Here is a 24,166-nt window from a genome sequence, read left to right on the forward strand (position 1 = left end):
TAGTTTCGTCTTATCCTTCTTGCCAAAAAGGTTATACTCATGGATCCCGCATATTTGTATCTTCATATCACCCACATTCTAAGACCAAAAAGCACCCTACTTAGTCTTAGCCTTCATACTCTTTACATTTGAAGAGCATAGTGCTTTTCAGGATGGTCTCTTCTCCTCCATCCTCTAGATCTTCTGTTTCAGCGACCATATCTCCATCACACACTTAAGGTCTTCGGGGGTCGAATTCCTTCTAGTGATAGAATCTCTATAAAGAAGACTGGTGTTCACTATCTTCTCCTTTAAGGATCCCAAAGGAGTTGTCAAAGTAAGTAGGAGTGACAAAAAAGAGCCCACTTGGCTTAGTAAATTTTTAGCATTCTTCCCAAACATATTTTTTCACTTAAATCATCCTTTTGAGTGGGTTGTTTACCAAAGACCTCTTTTCCTTGCCCTTCTTTACAAACTTAATTTTCCACTTATCACCCTGCTTTGTGGGTTGTTTACCAAAGACCTCTTCTCCTTGCTCTAATTAGCATTCTTTTGGATACCCCCATCTTGGGGGTGCTCTTCAATATCTTCACAATGCCTCAAATATTTTTCTCTGTTGGGTTTCTTCCTTAGTCTAATCTCCTTCTCCCTTAACAAACTCCCTTCCGCGCTAGAGCTAGCTACTCTTCTTCTTCTACTCCGGCAGTAATTCCAAATCGATATAGAACTTAATATATATATCCATGTGGCCACTAAACAACCGGCTTGGATACTTTCTTTGCTTTCATTGCGGGAGGATCGTGCCTCAAATGTCCTTTAAAGTCAAGCCAAAGCTGCTTCAAAGCTGTAGGAAGATGAACACACTACCTTGCGGGATAGCAAGAGTCCTTACTTTGTGTTGGAGCACACAGTTTCGCTCTTACGTAGACATCAAATTGTGGACTGTTTGGAACTATCCTAACAGTATCATGACAATTTTCACATCAATGTGGAGAAATATGTGTAATTGGGCGATTCTTAATTAAGCGAGATGATCCAATGTATTAAAGTGGCTATTAATTCAGGAGAGGCAGATGGTGGCTGTACCTGTTCTGGGTTGAGTGCGGCAGAGTGGTGCGGCAGAGTGGTGCAGACGGAGAAGGCAGCTCTGGCTATCGAAATGCACTAGTTGCGCGGTTGGCTGAGGATAGATCCCAAGCTCCCCCGTTGTCGTATTGACACGGTGGAAAGGGAGTCGGGCCCACCGGCCCGCCGGTCACTTTTTGGGCTTCGGCCCGGTCACTTTTTGGGCTCCGGTGGGTTCCAGCGCCCGTTTTTATGCAATTAGGTTTTTAAAACAGTATAATATTACTTTTTCCTGCAGGGTTTGTCATCAACCGAGTGTAGTGTAATGGAAACTTTAACGAGTCTAAAGTAGGAGGTACACGGTTGAAATCCTACCACTCAAGGGTGTGTTCATGTGTTATAGTGTGTATGTGTGTGTGTGATAGTGTTTGTGTCTGTGTTAGAGAGAGATTGTGAAATAGTGTGTATGTGTGTGGGAGAGGGAGAACAATCTAGCGTTGGAAAAGGGGTTTGACTGATTGGAAAATGAGGGTTGAAAAGGGAGGGGCCCTCCAAATTAGAATAAGACAAGCATCGGAGCTTGGGATCTATTCTCAGCCTGCGCGGTTGAGGAAATCACGAGAGACCAGCTCCTAACAGTGCAAGCAGCACAACAGCGGGGTGAAGGGAACATTTTCGGAGGGTGGCTGCCATGAATCTGAAGATTATGATTACTGTTGATGATCAAAATGAGGCCTTGGAATACTGCTGAAGCTTCTTATACATGAAAGACGTAGTGCGCGTCGACGTGCAGTAGGTTAATGACCAAGTTTCTATTGCAATATGGTACGTGTTCTCTCTCACCTCAATGATTTTATACTCACGAGTCACGAATCTATTTGTTTTGTTTTTCGAGATAGGGTCCTAGACGAGTGGACTTGTTTTGAAACTAAACAAAGAAACGTTTTTGTCATTAGCTTCGTCATCCCCAATCTTAGGGATAGTTTCGCTACTTCCTTAACGCATTGCCCTGGATAACCAATGAACTGGGCACGACAACGACCAAGTACCCTACTGTGGGACTTGCCACCTGGCCTACCTACTAAAATAGGAATTGCCAATTCCTACCGAAGTTGGAAGTCGGCTCGAATCACGAATCTACCTCCACTAAAACAACAATGAAAGTTTTCACCATATAGGTCCAGTTCACAAAGGTTCGCAACCAAATGAAGGTATGGCATGGGCTCATGTATTTAGAGAAAATGAACCACACTAACTGAATATATCCGCCTAGCCTTCACAAACATTGCACACACAAGGTTATAATTTGTTCCTTGGTAGCATTTGACACCAAGCGATGTTGGGCCAAGTGGTTAGTTGGTCTAGTTGGTATGGAGGAGGCTAAATCTATTGTCAATTTCATCATCATTTTTAAATTTGTTATCGATAAGTTTTTGACCCACCTTAAGTTTATTAATGTTAGTGTGATCCTGTGGTATGATGATAGAGTTAAATTGCATGGTTAGGATAGTACGCATAAATCACCTTAGAGAATGACCTTTATCTACCCCCAACCCTGTCGCCTCCCCCACCCAACCACATAGAAGGAGAGAGAAGTGGGGTGGGGGGGGGGGATTTAGTGTCACATAGAAACCCCATATAGCACCTATATTGTTCAAGGTGTATTAAAGAAATTCTCTTTTTAAAATGTAAATTAAAGGCTAATAAGAGTACCCGTTTGTTTGGAATTCTCCTCATTTGTGAATTAAAACCCCCATATACATGTGTTTTATTTGTAACTCCATGATAGCAATAAACCTATTCTTTTGAGAACTCTTTTACTATCTTAGAAAATTTCAAGTGCACCCCCCCTATCGACCTACATAGGGGGGTTCACTATATAAAAACACAATTATAGCCAATGTCCAAGCGATATTACTTTTGTAAAAAAAAAGCCTTTTCTATGGACTTTAAACTTTTAAGGGTATGCTTTTTTTTAAAAATTTTGAGGCACATAAAAGTATCCATCCTTTATGAATTTTCTCTCATTTTGGAACATCGAGCTTGCACCCACACCTCGTTTCCTTCCTAATTAATCTCCCCAATTTTCAAGAGATGCACAAAAATGAATGCCTTAAGCATATATACAAGCCAAAACTTCTTACCTAGAATAAATATTTTTAACCTTTGATATTATGTCTATTAATGAAATTTATTTTTATGTGCTTTATATGGTTTAAACCCATAAATGTAATTTTAATAATTGCATAGAAAGAGTTAGCTCGCATTAGAAAGTTTATTTGTAAAAACAATGAAAAGATAACTTTACGAGATAAATTCATTATAGGAGAGCAATGATTGAAGAAAGCAACACCTTGCACAATTATATGAAATTCATTCTTATTTCTACATGAGACATTAAATAGATATGGGAAATTATAATGCACAAGTAGTCAAAAATGTTACGTCTACGAAGATATTGAGTTGGTTGATTAGAATTTATTTCTCATAATTTATCAAATCTTGGTTGGGCCAAAAAACTCAAATGAGTGAAGGACATGGCATCCTTTGCCTTCAATGTGTTGTACATAGCCTTTATGTGTTTTGTACTGTTGGGGAAAGCGTAGGGAAAGCAATCTTCATGGACATTGGGGGATGGAAGAGGGGTGAATTGTGAGGGTATGAGATGATAGGGAGAGGGTGGATTTTTTCTTTTTCTCTCTCTCTTTTTTTTTTTGGGTGGGGGGGGGGAGATTTCGAGGATGATGAAGGTATGAAGAGAAGCATAGCGTACGTGGAGGGGCTACAATAAGCAAGGAGCCCGAGATTATTGGGGAGGATGATGAAGGCATAGAGTATGTGGAGGGGCTACAATAAGCCAAGAGGTCGATATTATTTCTTGAATCTCAACCAAGGCTATATTGCATCTCAATAAAGGGTTACATTAGATCACTAAGGGAACTAATAATTCATGTGTCTCATTGATCAATTGATGAAGTAAGGAACCGTACAAGTCGCTCTCTCCTAGGATTTTGTTGACAAGTAAATTACCCTCTTTGCATCATGCAAACTTCTTTTCTGCATTGGAATAGTCTCATCAAGAAAGGAACTTATAATGGTCTGTTGGATAAAGAGGTACAGGCTAGGCCAAAGTCATCCAACGAATCTTCTATCTTGGTAAGGGCTTTAAAAACATCCTCTTAGTTGACTCAACTTGGGCACCTAAGGTTCTTTTTAGGACCTCATTGCTCCTAAATGGAAAAAATTATACGTGTAATTCCTTGGGATCCTCTATTTAATGTGAATAAAGGCTTAGTTAATGCATGTCCATTGTGGGTGGAGTTGGTCAACCTTCCACCTTAGTTATGGCTTGTACTTGGAGACTTGGCTAGAAACTTGGGAAAATCCTTAGTTACGGCTTGTACTTCGAGACTTGGCTAGAAATATAGGAAAACCCTTGTTTATAATGTCAAATCCATCCTTAAGGTTCCAATAAGGGTTATGTTGCGTCAGAATGAGATGCAGCGAAGGAAATCCTCAAGAAGATGGAAGTGTAGCTTTGGTAGTTGGGGGTAAGATTAAGTTGATTTTTGGGTCTTTTGTAGGGACATGCTTCCACTATGGTAAGTTTGGCATTATGCCAAAAGCTACATACATTTGAGGGGTGCAAGAGAAGATGAATAGGAGAGTTCAACTTGTCTAAAGCATATAGAGTTGGGGGAGGAGTTGGTAGGCAAAGGAAGTATGGGGAGCTTATTGAGGGAGGAGATTGGACTAAGGTAGAAACCCAACGGAGAGGGCTCAAGTGAAAGAGGTACTTCTAAATATTTGAGTAAAGATATTGAGGAGCACCCCCAAGATGGGGGTATCCAAAATAATGCTAAGAGCAAGGAGAAGAGTACTTTGGTAAAACAACCCACTATGAAGGGTGATAAGTGGACAATTATGTTTTTGAAGAAGGGCAAGGAGAAGAGATCTTTCGTAAACAACCCAGTGAGAAGGGTGATAAGTGGAAAATTATGTTTAGGAAGAAGGCTACTAAACCAAGCCAAGTCACTCCCTACTTACTTTTACAAATCCTTTGGGATCCTAAAAGGAGAAGATAGTGAACTTAAGTCTTCCTTATAGAGATTCTCCCAGTAGAAGGAATTTGACCTCCATAGACCTCAAGTGTGTGATGGTGGAGATAATGAGGATATGGTCACTGAAACATATGATCTAGAGAGTGGAGGAGGAGAGGACATCCAGAATATAAAGGGTATGAATGCTAAGACTAATTGGGGTGCCTTTTGGACTTAGAATGTGGGGGATCCGGGGTTTTTATATCTTCTATGGGGTTCTAGATCAACGATGCAAGATTGACGATGCAGTGGGGTGATGTTAATGGTGCACAAGTCATTGAAACCGCCAGCGATTGCTAACCACCGGCCTTCTAGGTGAGTGTTGGTAGTAGAGGTGAGCTTGAATAATGAATGTGTATGGGCTGATGGGACCAAACAAAGGGTTGAATTGTGGAACCAACTACTTCAACTGGGAAACTAGAAGATTTGGATACTAGTTGGTGATTTCAACGTGGTGGAGAGGGAAACAGGACATAATGGGAATTGGCGATGTAATCATGGTGTGAAGGCATTCTTGGTAAATGGATTTGTGCTCTAATAAGCATCATGAGAGTAGTTTACGATGGGAAGGAGGTCTATCAAATCTCTCCTTAAAATCAATAACTAATCCAAACCCACCATCAACCTAACTGAGTAGTTTATGATGGGAAGGAGGTCTATCAAATCTCTCCTTAAAATCAATAACTAATCCAAACCCACCATCAACCTAACTGCCAATATCTTGTCTTGAATGCCATTCCCATATTAGCCTCCATGAACCTCAATTGATTCCCACCTTCTATGCATTACCATTGATTGCAACATTTAATGATTCTTTTAAATTCCACCCATACATTGCCATGGGCATGATATGTCGACCATAATATTTAAAGTGAACTTGAGTACGTTGATGTGCAACACGTTGTGAAACTCGTGTATATATGAATTGGTTGAGTTTAGCACAATTACTAAGGCTTCACCTTAGAAGACTTTTACAAAATAAAATAAAGGAGACCGACATTGTCCACTGTCTATTCCGTTGGAATTGACAGGAGAGAGAGAGAGACAGAAGCGATGGAGCTGGCTGCCGGCTTTGGTTGACAGCTTTTGTACGTGTTGTATGGCCGCGTAGACCCGTGGCCTTCCAGCTCCTCGTCTGGGCTTGCCTGAAAGGCCTCGAAACTCACAAACCCCTTTTGTTGCTGCCTCTCACAGATGATCGATTCTTGGTGCTGCTGGCGTTTCCTAGTCAGAGCTGCCTCCTAGGTGTTAAGCTTACGCCTCCTCAATCATCCCCCATACAGTAACGAGCTTTTGCCCTTTCTCATGAGCTCCAACAAAACGAGTTCCTCCCCCTCTAGCGCTCTAGATCTCTCTGCTTCATCCAAAATAAAACAAACTCGCTTCTGCGCCAGAGCTATCTACTCTTCTTCTTCTACTCCAGCACTAATTCCAAATCGATATAGAACTTAATATATATCAATTTGGCTACTAAACAACTGCCTTGGATACTTTAAGCTAGCTATCATATAGAATTTTAACCCCTGATCAGGGTTTGGATGGTTGGAGTGAAAGACAGCTTATTTGTCTTTGCTTTCTGTGCGGGAGGATTGTGTCTCGAATGTCGTTAAAAGTCAAGCCAACGCTGCTTCAAAGCCGTAGGAAATCGAACACACTGCCTTGCGGGTGTATCTTGCATAGCAAGAGTCCTTACTTTGTGTTGGAGCACACAGTTTCGCATTTACGTAGACATCAAATTGTGGACTGTTTGGAACATATTAATCTATCCTAACACGTCACTGGTATTAATGGAACAATGGATGAACAGGTTCATAGACATGTATGAGAAAATGAGAGTATCATGACAATTTTGATGTATTAAAGTGGCTATTAATTAAGGAGAGGCAGATGGTGGGTGTACCTGTTCTGGGTTGAGTGCGGCGGAGTGGTGCAGGAGATAGCAGACGGAGAAGGCAGCTCTGGCTATCGAAATGCAGTAGTTGCGCGGTTGAGGAAATCGCGAGAGACCAGCTCCTAACAGTGCAAGCAGCACAACGGCGGGGTGAAGGGAACACTTTCGGAGGCTGGGTGCCATGAATCTGATGATTATGATTACTGTTGATGGTTAATGATCATGTACAGTGTGCTGCATACACTTATTGAACAAGGAATGAGAGTCCCTCTGGACTTAAACAAGATGTGATGAAAGCGTGGGCAATGGAAAAGAGGTGGCGTAGACCGACCACTTCTATATGCAGGATTTGCCGCGCTTTCGCGATAATAATAATACGTAGGGCACGCTAGCACGCTACGGAGACGACGTTCTTTTCTTAATGCAAACGTGCCCGGAGCACTGTGCGAAAAAAAGTATTTTCTTGAAAAATGGAAAACTTTTATTTAAAATTTTTAAAATGATTTATAAAAACAAATCTTGAAGGTTTTTGTTTTTGTTCTGTAACTTCTCAAAATTTAGAAATATTTGTACCTTCAAGTTTTAAATTCGAAAGTATTTTTCAAAATATACAAGAAACACACTAAACTCTGACTTTAACCACACATGGTCAGTATTCCCAATAAATGTTTTTTTCAACCCTTAAAATTAAAAACAATCTAAAACCTAAATGCTATTTACACCATTGAAACCTAAGAACCATACTTTTTGAGGATTTCTAACTAAAACATGAAAATTTCATCTCTTAATGCATCCCAATGTTTATATATATATATATATATATACATGATGGTTTACTTTACGTGACATGTACAATACCAAGAATTTTAAATTCCAGTCGAAAAAATTACACTATAAATAATATATGTTCATATTGTAGAGATGATTTCGGCTGGTGATCAAGCGCGCAAGAATTTTAAATTCCAGTCGAAAAAATTACACTATAAATAATATATGTTCATATTGTAGAGATGATTTCGGCTGGTGATCACCTCTTCTAGCTGTGTGACTGAGTGACCCGTCTACCAGCGTTTTTTTCTCTCTCTGTGTTTTTGCGTGTTATGATGTTATGTAGCAGCTTTTGGTCGAGAGCATCTTGAACACGTTTACTCCTCTCAAGATGGCGACTTTGACGTGGTGGGTCACTCTTGAAAATGCCTGGTTTAACAGCCCTTTTTTTTACAATTGACATTGATTTTTTTTTAAAAACGCCCACTCAAAATAAATGATTGTATTTTACAAACCAAATGCCTAAAAACGGACATGATGCCTGTCAATATGTGGAAAATGTTTTTTTTGCTACAAAATAATTATTTAAGCAGCAGCATCGCGCAATAATTATTAAGCAACCTTATACGCTTAATAAATATAGCATGATGTGTTCCTCACACGTGTCAGCACATGCACTGCATGAGAGTTATTTAGATATGTATCCAGTTGGACTTCTTTGGATGCCGCATGTTGTTCGCATGTTGCCCCAGGATTCCTGCTCCTCTGGATTTGCTCCTCTGGATTTTTTCGGATGGTTCAACCAGGCGTGCACGCACTTCATGTCTCTGGATGCCTGGAGCAGGCGTGCATGCTCGTCGCATCTCGCCGGGATTCCTGTTGTCGATGCAGTTTCTGCTCCTCTGGATTTTTTCAGATGCTTCAACCAGGCGTGCACGCCCTTCACGTCTCTTCGGGATTCGTCTTCTCAGTGTCCAGCATGGTATGACGTTGCTATGTTTGGTGCCTTTAGGTAAGCTTTATCTACTGCTTCTGTGCATGGTCTATCTCCATGGCATTTGTGCTATGTCCAAGTCCTTTGCTATCATGGCTCAATCCAAGCGTGTTCATAAAAAAGCGGACTCCGCTCCTGCATGTATTGTCGTCTCTCCGCTGCTCCCGATTTTCACGCCTACTAGCGTTTCTATGCCCTCCATGCCTCCAACTGTCAACTCTATTCCTTGTAAAGCCACGTTATGTGAGGCGAACAAGGAAAATATTCCTCCTTGCATCCTCACACCGCTTGAAGGCTCGGTTGGTTTGCAGAATCTTCAGGGTGTCAAACACAGAGCACGTTCTTTAGGTATTCTCCGGGTGTTGTTTCGTATCACATGTATATTTGTACATGTGGGTGTTGTTTCGTATCGCATGTATATTTGACTGTGTGTGCATGTGGATGACAGGCATCAGCGACATGTCTTGCGCAACGATGAAGAGAAAGAAGATACAAGACTTATCCGTTTCCTGTATTGGTCGTCCGGTCGTCGATGCTCCTCCTCCCTATTCGAAGTTCCCGACTCGTGGGAATCTGAACATGCTCGGGGTGTCTGTGACCATTGGAATCGGCAACACCGACGTCGACACTTCCTTGTGGGATAACTTGGTCGAGTTTTCTCGACAAACAGTGTACACAAGAACTTTTCTCCCTCGAAAGAGGTGGAACACTTCACCATCTGCACTTCCAGATGGTTGCCTACATCCTCTCTACTTCTATCATTGCTGTTGGCAAGTGTGTGAAGCAGCACCTCATGTGGAATGTGAGCAAGCCTCAGGAGCAATTGTTATGTGCCGCGCACTTCGCCAGACATCTCAAGCGACCAACCTGGTGGTCCGGCAAATCCTATCTTTCTTGAAGAAAGTCCACTCGATGTTGACCCTAACGAGCGCCCTACATCAACTCATCTGAGGAAAAGGGCCGCTAAATTCCTCAGAGTTGTGAGCGAAGGAAGGGGAAGACTTCATATCCATTCCTCCTCCACAACATGACATCAGTGGGCGAGGCTTTTCTATCGTGCAGTCAGTTTTCCACTCTATGTTGTAAATAAATAAAATCTGTGCTCTGTACAGAAGTTTTCTCGATGAATAAAATTTCTTCCACTTGTCATGCTGTTTCTGTGGGTCCCTTACAGTGAATTTTTTTAATATTAATCCTCTTTCTTATGAATTCCTTGGCACGTAGATTTTCCCGTCTTGAATATATCTAATCCTTTCACCTTAATGCGATGCACACTTCATGTTTCCACACTTACTAATTAATGTGCACACTTACAGATTTTCTTAATATACTCAAGCAACCTTGCCAATGAAAATAAATCCTTTCTATTAGTCTCCATCTCACATAGTCCTTGGTAAATTCCGGTCTACTTTTTACACATTTTATAGGTTTTATTACTAAAATAACTTCAAAATGACCAATCTTTAAACCTTCAACCTCATAATTTCAAGGTATTTCTTAAATTCTGAAGGTGCACACTATGCCCTTATACTTTTCTGAAGTCTCAAATTGGCATCTCTAGCAAACCATCCATTGAGCTCTTTAACTTCATGCCTTAAGAAACATACTAATAGAAAACCATTTTTTATTTGAAGTGATGCTTGATAATTAAATGTTAATTTCCTACAATAAATTGTTCTTCAGGTTTACGTGTTTTTTTTTAAATAATGCCATGATTTACCCAATCCACTCTTCGCTTGTGGAGGGGAGGGGTGAGTCAAGCTTGGATGTGTTTTCATGTTTAGGTGTGGAATGTATAGTATGTGCATGCACGTGTATGTGCTCTCGTGTTACTAGTGCGTGTGCATATGCAAGTGTGTAAGTACACATGCACGCACGTAATGCTAGGTTACATTGCAAGAGGGCCTAGGTCCTAAGAAAAAATAAAGCTATGGATTTGTTTTGGCCTACATGACTCTCATGTACACAAAACAACAGCATGCATAGAATAAAAGTAAAAGGAGCCAAGGGTGAATTTCAAAATTGAGGGCCTACTAGTTGAAAGGAGCCAAGGGTGAATTTCAAACTTAAAGGCCTACCAGTTCTCTTGGCCTTTAAGTGAAACCCACCACTCAACAAACTTGCCCAATTTTCAAAAGTGGGCTTTCAGAAGTCCAATATAGCCTTCAAATTTCAAAAAGTTGAAAAGTGCCTCATCTTGAAAAAAAAATTCAAGATTCCCACTTCAAGTTTGTTTCTATATAGTTAAGTTAGGCACTGCTTAAGTACCATTACTTAAGTACCATCCTTTACCTTTCAATACATGATAAACAAATGATAATAAGTCAAACTTACAAATTCTTTTTAAAATCCTTGAAAAATCCCCTTATATGTAAGTACATTTCTTTAAATTGATTAAAAAAACCTTTTGGTGAACTTATGTGATACGATTACATACTTTTAAGTGAATACCTTGATATGTAAACATGGATGTTGATGTGGATTTTAATAAAGAGAGAAAATGCATGTGCATAAGTGTACTAATCAATAAAGAGAGAAGGCATGCATTATATATGTGGGCGAAGATCCAAGCTGGACCTAATGTAAACTTGCATGCCATTCCAGATTGAAAAACTTGCAAGGCACTCCATCTCCATATATCAAATAAGTGTGTGCTTGGAGTTTCCTCCTCTATAAGTAATTGTCAAAGTGTTTGTGTGTATGCAAACATGGATATTGATGTGTATTTTGATAAGAAAACGAGGAATGTATATTCGCAATGGCCTCATTAATGAATTTCACCATAATGTATATCAAATAAGTGTGTGCTTGGAGTTTCCTCCTCTATAAGTAATTGTCAAAGTGTTTGTGTGTATGCAAACATGGATATTGATGTGTATTTTGATAAGAAAACGAGGAATGTATATTCGCAATGGCCTCATTAATGAATTTCACCATAAAGGTATCAACCAATGGTAAAAACCTTTAATAAAATAGAAAATGATGAACATATATAATAAAATATATAAACATTCATATAATCACATGATTTATGTATAGTTTGCCTACCCATATTTATGGTCATCAATCATGATGCCACCGATATGTGTGTGAGGTAAAGGTCAACAAAGTGGTGGCTTTAGAGAAAAACCATGTTATATAATGCATGTTTCAAAAGCAATTCCAGCTTTGAGTAAATAAAGAACATAAATACAAAAATATTAACCTACACTACACTCCCACATTATCCAAGGTGAATATAATATTAAACATGAATCTTTCCAAATTGAAAACAAATTAGTAAACATTGACACTAAAAAATAGTCCCTTAACCACACACATCCATATCAATACAAAGACACACACATTTATACGTAGGCACACACATACACACTAATATAGTACAGAAAAAATAATCCATAAAATGAGAGACCATTAGCATATATTATTAATTTAAATATTTCTCTCCATATATACATACATAAATAGACAGCACATTCAACCACACTATTGCGTGCCCATGTAGACATAGACAGAGCATGTGTTGTTTGCCAATAACATAAATAATGCATATTTCTTAGAAGGCACACAAATCACTAATTGTACGTGTCAAATGATGTCGAGGGGGGTGGAGAGTGATGACTTGGTAGTCAGGTATAACTCAGCTACCGCGGGGCTCAAGTTTAGCGTGTTGCACTCACAATGGTGTAGGCAGGCTCTGTGGGTTTCTTTTGGGTTTATAGAACTCAAAGTCTCGTCTAGTGCTAGTAGAGCAGGTTGGTAGCTCACTGCTGTGGATGATGGTATGAAGTGTTAGAAGAGCTTTGTGTATGCTTTTAGGCCCATGATGAGATTGTAGGCATGGGGCCTAATATTGGTACTAGGCATCAACAAAGAAAAAAATCACTATCTATTGCACTCTGTGTGTGTGTGTGTGTGTGTGTGTGAGAGAGAGAGAGAGAGAGAGAGAGAGAGAGAGAGAGAGAGAGAGAGAGAGAGAATGTTGGCGCCTCCATGCTATTGTATGCATCAACAATGTACTGCTGTAATAATCTCCCCTCACATAGAAGGCAAGCATTGGTATTATGCTTGATCTAGAATTGATATGCATCGTACAGTCTTTGAATAACACATTTTTAATTGTAAATCTAATGCATGGGTAGGAACATCACCATACAAGATATATACATGCCAACCATCCTCCCGTTGTGGAACAAAAGAACATATAGGAGTGGTATGTATGATCGATGCAAATTAGATAATTGTCAAGATCTTTGTACCAGTTGAGAAGAGATTTAACAAACTCATACGCTTAAAATCCATTAGCTCAAGACTCTTCACAAATTAACAACAAAAGCATAGCATAAATAAATAATTAACAAAATAGCAAAAACAACGAAAGCTTGAAAATAGAGAAGATGTCACCATTGCAACAAAAGATTGGGTTCAATCTCCCCTGGGTGAGTGTGGCCCATCGTACCACTCACCTATATTTAAATATATTGATGCTTGCTATTTACGACAAGATACTCCAAAAATAAAGCCTGATAGCTTTTTGAGTCTTTGAGTGTGCAAGCTCCTTCCATAAATATAACAAGCCTAATAATAGAATCCTGGGGCTACCAAAAGCATAAAAATACTATTTGGTATGTAAAAAGGTTTAAGGCTAAAGCCTTCCAAAAATACAGATGCCAAATATGAAAACCTAAGAGGTGATCACTTGTCTTGCAAGATAGCCCATTATGGTGGACAACACGGTTCCACCCGTGACTAGCTCGTAGTCCGCCACTCAATCATGGCCTATACCAAATAATATTAGTTAGCGTGCACACATCTGATTAAACATATTAATCATGACTATATCATACCAGTGTACACAGGAGTTGATTAAACACATTAATCTTGGAAAATGATATGAATAAAAGTCACATCCCATACACAAATACTGACATAATCTACATACATTCACATATGGAATTAAAATAATGGGATCACCCACATTGCGATGTGAAAGCAATGATTGCATGGGTGCCCCCACTTGACCATAGAGTTCATGACTAACATTCCCTCTTGCTTAGGCTGTATGGTATGAGTAGATGAGATTCTGGTAAGGATAGAAAAACCTTTCTAGCATCCATTTAGCAACTTCAATAGGATGGTTCTTGAAGGTCACAAGATACTTGACATAAGTGTTGATAGTGTGTGTAGTGTTGGGCTCATGGGTCAATAATAGACTCAGGTTCCAAACGTTCTTCTTCATCTATTAATTCGGGAGGTTCTTCTAGCATAGGATCAAAAAATAGAGGTTCCCTAAATGGTCTCAAAAGACTAACATGGAAAGAATGATGAATATGCCAATTAGAGGTAATGATCTTGAAAGGTTCATAAAATCTAGGAGCTACCTTAACTACAGGGTTGGTCTCTACACACTTGAGTCTTCTTTTCTCAATCTGAAAAAGTACATAGTCGCCTTCGTTGAAGATGACATGCTTGCGTTTATGATTTGCATATTTTTTATGTACTTTTCTTGAGCTTTTTGAAGGTTCTCTTTCACTAAACTGTGGATTTGTTCAAAGTCTCTAACAAATGAGTCTCTAGCCTCTATAGAATGTGAAATACGAGTAATAGGAGTTGGCAAAGCCTTTCCATAGACTATCTCAAAAGGTGCTTTCTTGGTAGCAGTGTGAGGACAGTTTTTATATGCAAATTGCAAAATGTGTAAATACTTGTCCCACTACTTAGGCTGAGATTTTCTTTTAGGTTTATAGAACTCAAAGTCTCCTCTAGTGCTAGTAGAGCAGGTTGGTAGCTCACTGGTGGTGGATAATGGTATGAAGTGTTAGAAGAGCTTTGTGTATGCTTTTAGGCCCATGATGAGATTGTAGGCATGGGGCCTAATATTGGTTGTAGGCATCAACAAAAGAAAAAAATCGCTATCTATTGCACTCTGTGTGTGTGTGTGTGTGTGAGAGAGAGAGAGAGAGAGAGAGAGAGAGAGAGAGAGAGAGAGAGAGAGAGAGAAATGTTGGCGCCTCCATGCTATTGTATGCATCAACAATGTACTACTGTAATAATCACCCCTCACATAGAAGGCAAGCATTGGTATTATGCTTGATCTGCAAATCGATATGCATAGTACAGTCTTTGAATAACACATTTTTAATTGTAAATCTAATGCATGGGTAGGAACATCACCATACAAGATATATACATGCCAACCGTCCTTCCATTGTGGAACAAAAGAACATATAGGAGTGGTATGTATGATCGATGCAAATTAGATAATTGTCAAGATCTTTGTACCAGTTGAGAAGAGATTTAACAGACTCATACGCTTAAAATCCATTAGCTTAAGACTCTCCACAAATTAACAACAAAATCATAGCATAAATAAATAATTAACAAAATAGCAAAAACATCGAAAGCTTGAAAATAGAGAAGATGTCACCGTTCGACAAAATATTGGGTTCAATCTCCCCTGGGTGAGTGTGGCCCATCGTATCGCTTACCCATTTTTAAATATATTGATGCTTGCTATTTACGACAAGATACTCCAAAAAGAAAGCCTAATAGCTTTTTGAGTTTTTGAGCATGCAAGCTCCTTCCATAAATACAACAAGCCTAATAATAGAATCTTGGGGCTACCAAAAGCATAAAAATACTATTTGGTATGTACAAAGGTTTAAGGCTAAAGCCTTCCAAAAATACAGATGCCAAATATTAAAACCTAAGAGGTGATCACTTGTCTTCCAAGATAGCCCATTATGGTGGACAACACAGTTCCACCCGTGACTAGCTCGTAGTCTGCCACTCAATCGTGGCCTACACCAAATAATATTAGTTATTAGCATACACATCTGATTAAACATATTAATCATGACTATATCATACCAGTGCACACAGGAGTTGATTGAACACATTAATCCTGGAAAATGATATTACACAAATACTGACATAATCTACATACATTCACATATGGAATTAAAATAATGGCATCACCCACATTACGATGTGAAAGCAATGATCGCATGGGTGTCCCCACTTGACCATAGAGTTCATGACTAACATTCCCTCTTGCTCGGGTTGCAATTGACCTCAAGCTATATGGTATGAGTAGATGAGATTCTGGTAAGCATAGAAAAACCTTTCTGGCATCCATTTAGCATCTTCAATAGGATGTTCTTGAAGGTCACAAGATACTTGACATAAGTGTTGATAATGTGTGTAATGTTGGTCTCATGGTCAATAATAGACTCAGGTTCTAAATGTTCTTCTTCATCTACTAATTCGGGAGGTTCTTCTAGCATAGGATGAGAAAATAGAGGTCAACATCCAGCCATTTAAAAGTACAACTAAACCATAAAAAATACAACCCGTTTTTGAAAATGCTAAAATATCTTAAAAAACACTATTTTTTAAACCAAAAAGAGCATGAGCTCGTAAAAAGCTCAAAAAAACTATTAAAAAGTGCAAGTTTTACACTTCAATACTTTGAAAGATGATAGAGTTGCTCATAAAATCACACATTTTTTGAGAAAAAATATACTCAATTTGCAATAAAATAATAATGTCCACAAAATTGGTTACAATGAGAGGTCTTATGCCTCTCGTGTTAAATCTTTGACTTTCTCCAGAAGAATTTTTTTGGTTTGTTCTCGTAGATGACCCGACTTTTTCAAGGTAAAACCATAAACAAGAACTTCCGCATCCTCCATGCTTAGGCTATCCACGCAACGTTGACTACGATTTGCTTTCTTTCCCTTTTTATTTACTCGAATCATCTCTGGATAATATTTTCCTAATAATGCATTATCTCCATTGACCTTGTACCAGTGGACCTCAATTGAGCTTACTTTTCCATTTTCCTCAAGGACTTTAAGTACCTTTGCCAACCAAAAAGGACATCCGCTTTCATCATCTGTTGCTAACATTGCAATCATTGCACCTACAGTGAGCTCCTCAATATTTCCTTCCCACATTTCCTTCTCTTGCAGAGCCGTCATTGACTAGTCCTTCTAGCACTAACATACGCTTCGCGAGTCTCCCCATGCACCAATGTTTGCAATTCTTCAGGCAATTCTGTTTGTTGATTTGGCATTTGAATATTATCATCACGGTCTTCAAGTTCTTGTACCCTCCAAAGAAAGGGCTCCAGATTCATCAGTGATCTTGAATTGCTTTGAACTTCCTCAATCAAGATTTCTTGCTCATGAAAAAATGTATTCCACCATCCAAGTGAGCAAGCTGGAAAATACACGTGCTGATTGTATGGTCTCTTTAATTTCTATCAAACATTGCTGATAATTGATGGCTCGCTTTTCTTTTTAAGCTTTTGCTGCTTCAATGCTTGATGCCAAAAGCATTTTTGTTGCCTAAAGAATTTGTCATTCTGGGGCACTGAGTAAAAACTCCAAACCATCCTAAGGATGCCATGCCTCTGAGTTACTTCTTAAACGTGTTTCAGCTTCTTTTTCTTTTATTTTGAATTGATGTTGGAAACTATGGTCATTAAGCTGAGAGAATGCAGGGCTTGCAAAATCTCCACCTGTTGCAAACTCTCTAAAATCATAGGTGCCTTTCAAAACATGAATTTTTGGCGCAGGATCATAAGCTTCTTTAAGAATTGTGCACACCTCTGGAAGGTCAAATGCACTTTTCTTAGCAAGTTTGACTGAAAAACCTGCTAAACATCTGATCAATTTGATCATGAGTGTGACCCACCAATAAAAATCTAAGTTTGACCTTTTTGCTTTCTGCTGCACCAACATACTCAAATAAGCAAGTAGTATTTGATTTTTGTTTTCCCTTGCCGTATTATCTAGCTGCACATAAAGTGTGCTAGGTAATTCTCCTTGCCATTCACTTACTATTTTTTGAATTATAGTGATGGTCAAGTTAGGGTCGTTGTGTAAATTTAGAAAGTTTATAAAAACATTATCTAAGGAGGTAAGTGATTTCAAAAACATTATCTGAGGTAAGTGATTTCAAAAATAGACTTTTTTTAAAAAGATATTTTTTTGAAAGAATTGTTTGTCTTTTAAATACACAAAAATACCAAAAAGAAGATTTCATATGTAAATTAAGAAAAAAAGAGATTGAAAAAATAATGTTTTATAAAATAAAGATTTAATCAATAATTTTTAAAAATTATAATGACTTCATTTAAAAAAAAGCTAATTCTTGTGTTGTATTCTAGAATACAACACAAAAATCGATAAGTTGCTATGTTTCTTGTGTATTAAGTAGTTTGTATTCTAGAATACAAAGCTTGAAGTCAAATTTTTTAAAATTTAATACTTATGCACTTTGAGGTTGTTTTCCAGAATCCATTGCTTGTACAAGTTGTATTTTGGAATACAACTTCTCTCAACACTTGAGTTGTATTCCAGAATATGAAGCTTTAACAAGCTGTATTCAAAAATACAATTTTTCTCTATAGTTGAGAATGTATTCCAGAATACACAGCTTCAGCAAATTGTATACTGGAATACAACTTCTCTCTACACTTGAGTTGTATTCTAGAATACAGAGCTTCAATAAGCTATATTCTGAAATACAACTTCTTTTTACACTTGAGTTGTATTCCAGAATACATAGCTTCATCAAGTTGTATTCTGGAATACAACTTCTCTCTACACTTGAGTTGTATTCCAGAATACACGGCTTCGGCAAGCTGTGTTCTACAATAACCCAAACTCAATGTAAACCATTAGAATAGACCTTCACGTAAAAAGGATTTGTTTTTTATCTAATTTTAGAAGACATGCAAAGAAAGAAAGCTCTCGAGTTCGCGTTGCGCGCGTGCGAACTCGAGAGCTTTTTTAGTCGCGCACGCGACTAAAAAACAACAAATTGTAGTTTTAACTAAAAAGCAGAGGAGGAGCGACCCGGGAGTATTTGGATCAGGTGTCCTAAGGTTTTACCCCCTTTTGAAGCCAACGGAGCGGTCAGAATCTCCATCAGAGCAACGTAGCAGAAGATAGATTTTGGGGGTAAATTCTGTAAGTACTTTGGTGATAAAAAGGGTCCTAATTGTTTTGGGTTTGATCTATTCATCTCTTAGTGCTTTCTCCTCTCTTTTATATCTTTGTATTGTGTTTTGAAGCTTCTTGTGAGTTGTATTCTGGAATACACAGCTCTAGAAAGTCATTTATTGAAATTCAATTACAAAACACATCTTTGGAGGAAAACAACCTTTTGTATTCTAGAATACATCTCTCTCTCTCCCTCTTTATCTCTAGTGTGCTCAGGAGCTCTCTCTCTTACATTCCTATCTCATGTTTGCTTACACATCTAGGTCCGTTCTTGCATGGAGGTTAACTCTCTCTCTCTCTCTCTCTCTCTCTCTCTCTCTCTCTATGTCTATTTGTTCTCTTTCACTTTTTGTCTTTCTTGTTTGTTTGCCCTACATACACGTTTGCTAAATGTTGTTTCACTTAACAAATCATATTTTTTCATGAGAAATATGATTTTGTCTCTGTTTGTTTATCTTAGCAATGAGATAATGATTTTTTATTGTCTTGTTTAGGATTAAGATGGCCTCACCAATACATGATGCTCGAACTTCTAAGAAGCAAAAGAAAAGTAATCAAGCAACTGCATCTGTCCTTGTGGGTGGCTCAGGACGTTTAGGAGTCTTGACACCTTCTCGATCTCAACCTGCTCTAATTAGTCCTCACTTTCAGGCACCTCGAGTGACTATGACTCTTCCAAACCGTGATAGGCATCCAAGTGAGCCAAGAAGACAACTTCTAGTAGCTCACCAGTTTCCAGAGTTACAAGATCAACCACCATTAAGCAGAATGGTTTTAGCTACTCATGGACTTCCTCCATCATCTCAAGGAAGCACACCTTTAACTTAACATCAGCAGAAAAAGTCTTCAAGCATCGAAGCTACAACTCTTTGGAGTAGTGCAAGAGGTAAAGCACGAGAAGGATTTGCTTGGACAATTCACTTTGGCATGGTAGGTAAGCACAAGACAATCGTTGAGCCAAACACACCTTTTCTTTCTATTTTGCTGAAGAAAAAGGAGACTACTCTGAAAATACAAAGTATTTAACTTGTGGTCGCATTGTTGAAGTCAAACAAAGTATATCTCGTGGAATCATTCATCATCTGGTAGACAACAACAAAGGGAAGTTTCTTGCAGTTAGAGTTTTCTCTGTAGATTTTTAGCTTGAAGAGATGAATCTTGTTTCTACCCAAGCAAGAGTTTAAAGATGTAATGATTACTCGCAAACGGGTATGGATGTCTTTCTCTTGACCTTTTTTTCATTAGTGTTAAAAAAATTTCTTATCTTTGTGTATTCTGGAATGTAGAGAACTGTTATTCTTTTTCAAGTTTGTTTGAGTCATGTCTTTCCAGCTCATATATTGGAATACGTAGAGGTTTACTCAACTCTAGTTTGCATGTATTCTAATATACATGAAGTTTGTCTAGTCTAGTTTGTATGTATTCTAGTAGTGTACGCGTAGTTCATAAAACTTCTTGTCTTTGTGTATTCTAGAATACGTTGAGAACTATTCTTTGTTTTTTAGTCTATTTAATTCTTATCTTTCTAGCTCATATCTTGAAACACTTAGAGGTCTAGTCAAGTCTAGTTTGCATGTATTCTAGTATACAAGAAGTTTGTATGCTCTAGCATATGCTAGAGCATATGCTAGAATGCATTCTAGTATACAAGAAGTTTGTCTTGTTTAGTTTTAATGAATTTTAGCAAGAAGGAAGTTTGGCTTACTTTTTATGTCTGGTTTTGAGTTTACCATGTATTCTAGTATACAGAGAGATGGTTATAGTGTTCTTACTTTTGCATAAGTTATGCTTTGGTTCTTACTTTTAAGTTCACTCTATCTAGTCTTCAAATCCTCTTCTACTTAGAATGTTTTTTTTAATTTAAATGTGGTCTTTTTTTGAAGCATTTCAAGAGCATCATGACAATTCGTACAATACCAACCACTCCACTGATGATTCTGATTATGAAGAGAATGAAGGTACAGACGACATAGATGACTCAGAGGAAGATGACTCAGAGGAAGATGTTGAAGTTCTTGAAGAGACTTCTGGGTCAAAGTCTCAAGATGTGAGTGATACTTTGCTTTCTGGACCAAGAGCTCCAAAGTCTGATCCTTCAGAATCTTCTGGTCTTAATACCATAAGAAATAAAGCCAAAAGGTTTCATATGGTTGATGAGAGACCCTTAATTTTACTAGTGTCTAACATAGAACGTCCTCCATTAGATCTTGTTTCAAATAAGAGACCACTAGAAGTTCGAACCATTGTCCCTGGACATGTGAGTAATCTTAAAGTAATGATGAAGGAGAAACCAACAACAAATGTTTTACCCCTTCTTGTTCTTGTGGATAAGTCTTCTTGTGTTAACAAAGAGAGTTTTGAGAGATCAAAAATCAATCAATACAAATACTTTGTCTTGGGGGGGAAACTAACTCTCTCATTGCTAAAAAAGAGTTATGTGCTGAGTATCCTCATGTAGAGAGCTATAAGACAGTCCTAGCATGGGTCTATGCTGGGTTAAGTGATGATGATGCAAAGCTACTTGCCCTTGATCATAACATTGATTCCGAGATGCGACTATCCAGGTCTTTCTTACAAAAGATAAGATTTTTTCACAAACAAGTGGATCAATCATATTCAGCAAGGTCATAATGTTGATGAAGCTTTCAAAATCAAGCTTTGTGAGCAAGTGTTGGCCTTGTCACAAAGAAGTCAAGCAAAGCTGGACGCTCTGGAAAAACAAATGTTCGAAGTCATGACAATTTCTTTCAGTTGGCCTTTCGTGATGGAGAGATATGGGATCTACAAGAAGACATTTTCAAGCTTTGGGAGGAAAGTAAAATCAAAGGGCAAAAAGTAAAGCTCCCACCTGGAAGTCAAAAGGGCAAAGAAACAGGGAATGAGGACACTTTGAAGCCAATTCCTGAAGAAATACATATCACAAGTTGGCGCGAGCAATGCAAGGAATACGCGAGAAAAATATTATCATACCCATCTTAGCACGAGTGAAAGGAGGTTCTTTGACACTCGATGAAATGGCAAAGGAATTAGAACAGTACGTTGCTAATTCTTCTTTTTAAATCTACTTATTTTATTTCATCTAAAGTTGTTTTTTCATTTTGTGTTTTTTTGAAATAGGCAAAAGACTTTCTTGTACATGCAAAGAATCATGATTGAAAAACTTAATTTGCAAGGATTGGAACGAGGTTCAAATGTTTCATCCCATCACTAGTCAGCCAAGCTCCTTAGAGCATTTCATTTATCTTTTCAAAAATGTGGTAAGTAAACTACATATTTGAATATTTTTTTTTAATTTGAGTGTTTTTGAAGGTTTTGTAAAAATTTAGATCAAATATTTCAAAAAAGTTGATTTTGATTTCTGTAATCCAGTCAATGTGTATTCTGGAATACATTTAATGTTTACTTATTTTCATTTTAACAAGTCTTGAGCACCTCGTGCTCCCATAAAGAGCATTCAAGAGTTTGAGCAACATTTGAGTCACGCAAGGGCAGAGCGGAAGAGATTCGAAGAGGCACGAACTTTGGAGACCATTTAAGAGGCAAATATTTTCATTTCTGATGATGTGTCTGTAGAACCAGTTCAATATTTTGTTCATGAAGGCAAAGTAGAGAACATGGAATCGTTTGTGACTGCACAACATTTTACTTTAGCCATTGTGCTGATGCTCCGTATGGATTTAAGGCACCACACTCAATACACGACGAAGTAAAGTACGGTGTAAGTGCATATGAAAGAGTCATCGACGCTTTCAAGAAGGTCATAACAGGTGTGGGCACTGGTAATTTTTCATGCTCATGATTAAATCTCTGCTATAGAGAAAGCAGTCGTTGACAATCAAATGGTCCATCAGCTATGCATATGGTATGTTAAATTTCAAGGATTCTTTTGCAAGTTATAAAAGCTTAAGTTAAAGCCTAACTTTTTCTTTTGTAGGACAAAGCCTAACATCGAAGGCTATAAGCTTGACAGACTTTCTTTTGCTGCTTGCCGAGTTTACTACCATTGGTTTTTGGTCTCTTGTGGGTTTGAACAGTAAAGAAAATTTTGCTGCTTGGCCGAGTTTGCTACCATCGGTTTCTGGTCTCTTGCGGGTTTGAACAGTAAAGGAAATTTTAATTTTGCTTCGAAACCCAACCGAATAAATATTTTTGATAGACCAGGCGTGTGTCAAAAGCTTAGGGATCTTTTTGATGATTCAAATGAGATCATGAATCCTTATCAAAAACCACAACTTTTGATGATGGATTTAATTGAGCTTCTATCTTTAAAAGGAGAGTGGATCATGGATCTTTTTGTGGGGACAGGTAATCATGCAACCTTAACTTTTTACATATTTTATATTACTCATTTAAGTGAGCTTTACCATGTTGATTCTTTTTTTCTTAGGAACAATCACTATTAGTGCTCTTAAAAAAGGAAGGAATGTTGTTGCTGTTGAGATAGATCCAGTTCAAGTTTGTTTTATTCAACAACGAGTCACTGCAATGAAAGAATTGCCGGACGAGTTTCAAGAGGTTGGAATGAAAAACATGGCAGCAAACCCAAGAGTGGTGGATGCGTCTGGAGAACCTCATCCTCTCTTTGGACCTGATGATGAAATGCAGTTTGCAGATCTTGAGCCTTATGAAGATCCACATACTGTGGATATTGATATTCCTCTTATGGAGTCAACACCACTCATTGTAGGATGCGAGCAAACTGATGAAGAAGTTAGTCATGAAGAGGAGGAATTTCCTGTGCTAGAATAGATTTAGACACTTGTAGTTTCAAACAAATTTTGCTATTTAAATCCTCATTGGGGGTGTTCAAGGATTTCTAGGTTTTGAGAGTGTTTTGAACAACGTTTGTTTGTATTCAAAACTAACATCACAAATCTTTTTAAGGAGCTTGCGCTTTGAGATTGGTTCAAAAAATTGGTCAAATGTTTATAGGAATTGTCTCGTAATTAGACTTGTTTTTTTAATCAATGAAGATTAATTTAATCATGACATTGAAGTTGTGTGGTAAAAGTAGTTATATTTTGCTTTCTAGTAACGATAGCAATAATTTTGTATTCAAAGTGAAGCTCTTTGTTGTGAGTCTTTAATGCAACTTTTGTGTCATGTTTTTTTGTTTGAAATATTCTAAGATTTTGTAGTTGATAGGCTTGTAATTAGACATTAAATAGTGAAAAATTTGAAAAATTTTTAATTTAGCGAATGAATCACTTGCACGTATGTTTTAAGTTAAGCAAAAAAGTCTCTTTTTAAAGTTCTACTTTATTGGGCATGTCAAAGATTCTTTTGGTCCTAGATTTGGATTGTTTTTAAAGGATTTTTTTGGTCTCTCAAAACTACAACTCACGACCGGTTGTAT

At 38.0% G+C, this 24,166-nt stretch overlaps 1 protein-coding gene across 1 annotated transcript in view; it reads right to left on the reverse strand.

The window, feature by feature from the left end:
• LOC147631188 (purple acid phosphatase 18-like) overlaps positions 1-7,354 on the reverse strand; it is a 44,550-nt gene extending 37,196 nt beyond the window's left edge. Inside the window, exon 1 of the mRNA XM_086809514.1 lies at positions 7,045-7,354. Within this exon, the coding sequence (XP_086665640.1) occupies positions 7,045-7,218 (174 nt within the window). The 5' untranslated portion in view covers positions 7,219-7,354. The remainder of the gene's footprint in view (positions 1-7,044) is intronic.
• Between the last annotated feature and the right edge of the window lie 16,812 nt (positions 7,355-24,166).

This window comes from Cibotium barometz, chromosome 15, assembly GCF_041138505.1.
Source record: "Cibotium barometz isolate CiBa-2024 chromosome 15, ASM4113850v1, whole genome shotgun sequence".
Taxonomy (NCBI): Eukaryota; Viridiplantae; Streptophyta; class Polypodiopsida; order Cyatheales; family Cibotiaceae; genus Cibotium; species Cibotium barometz.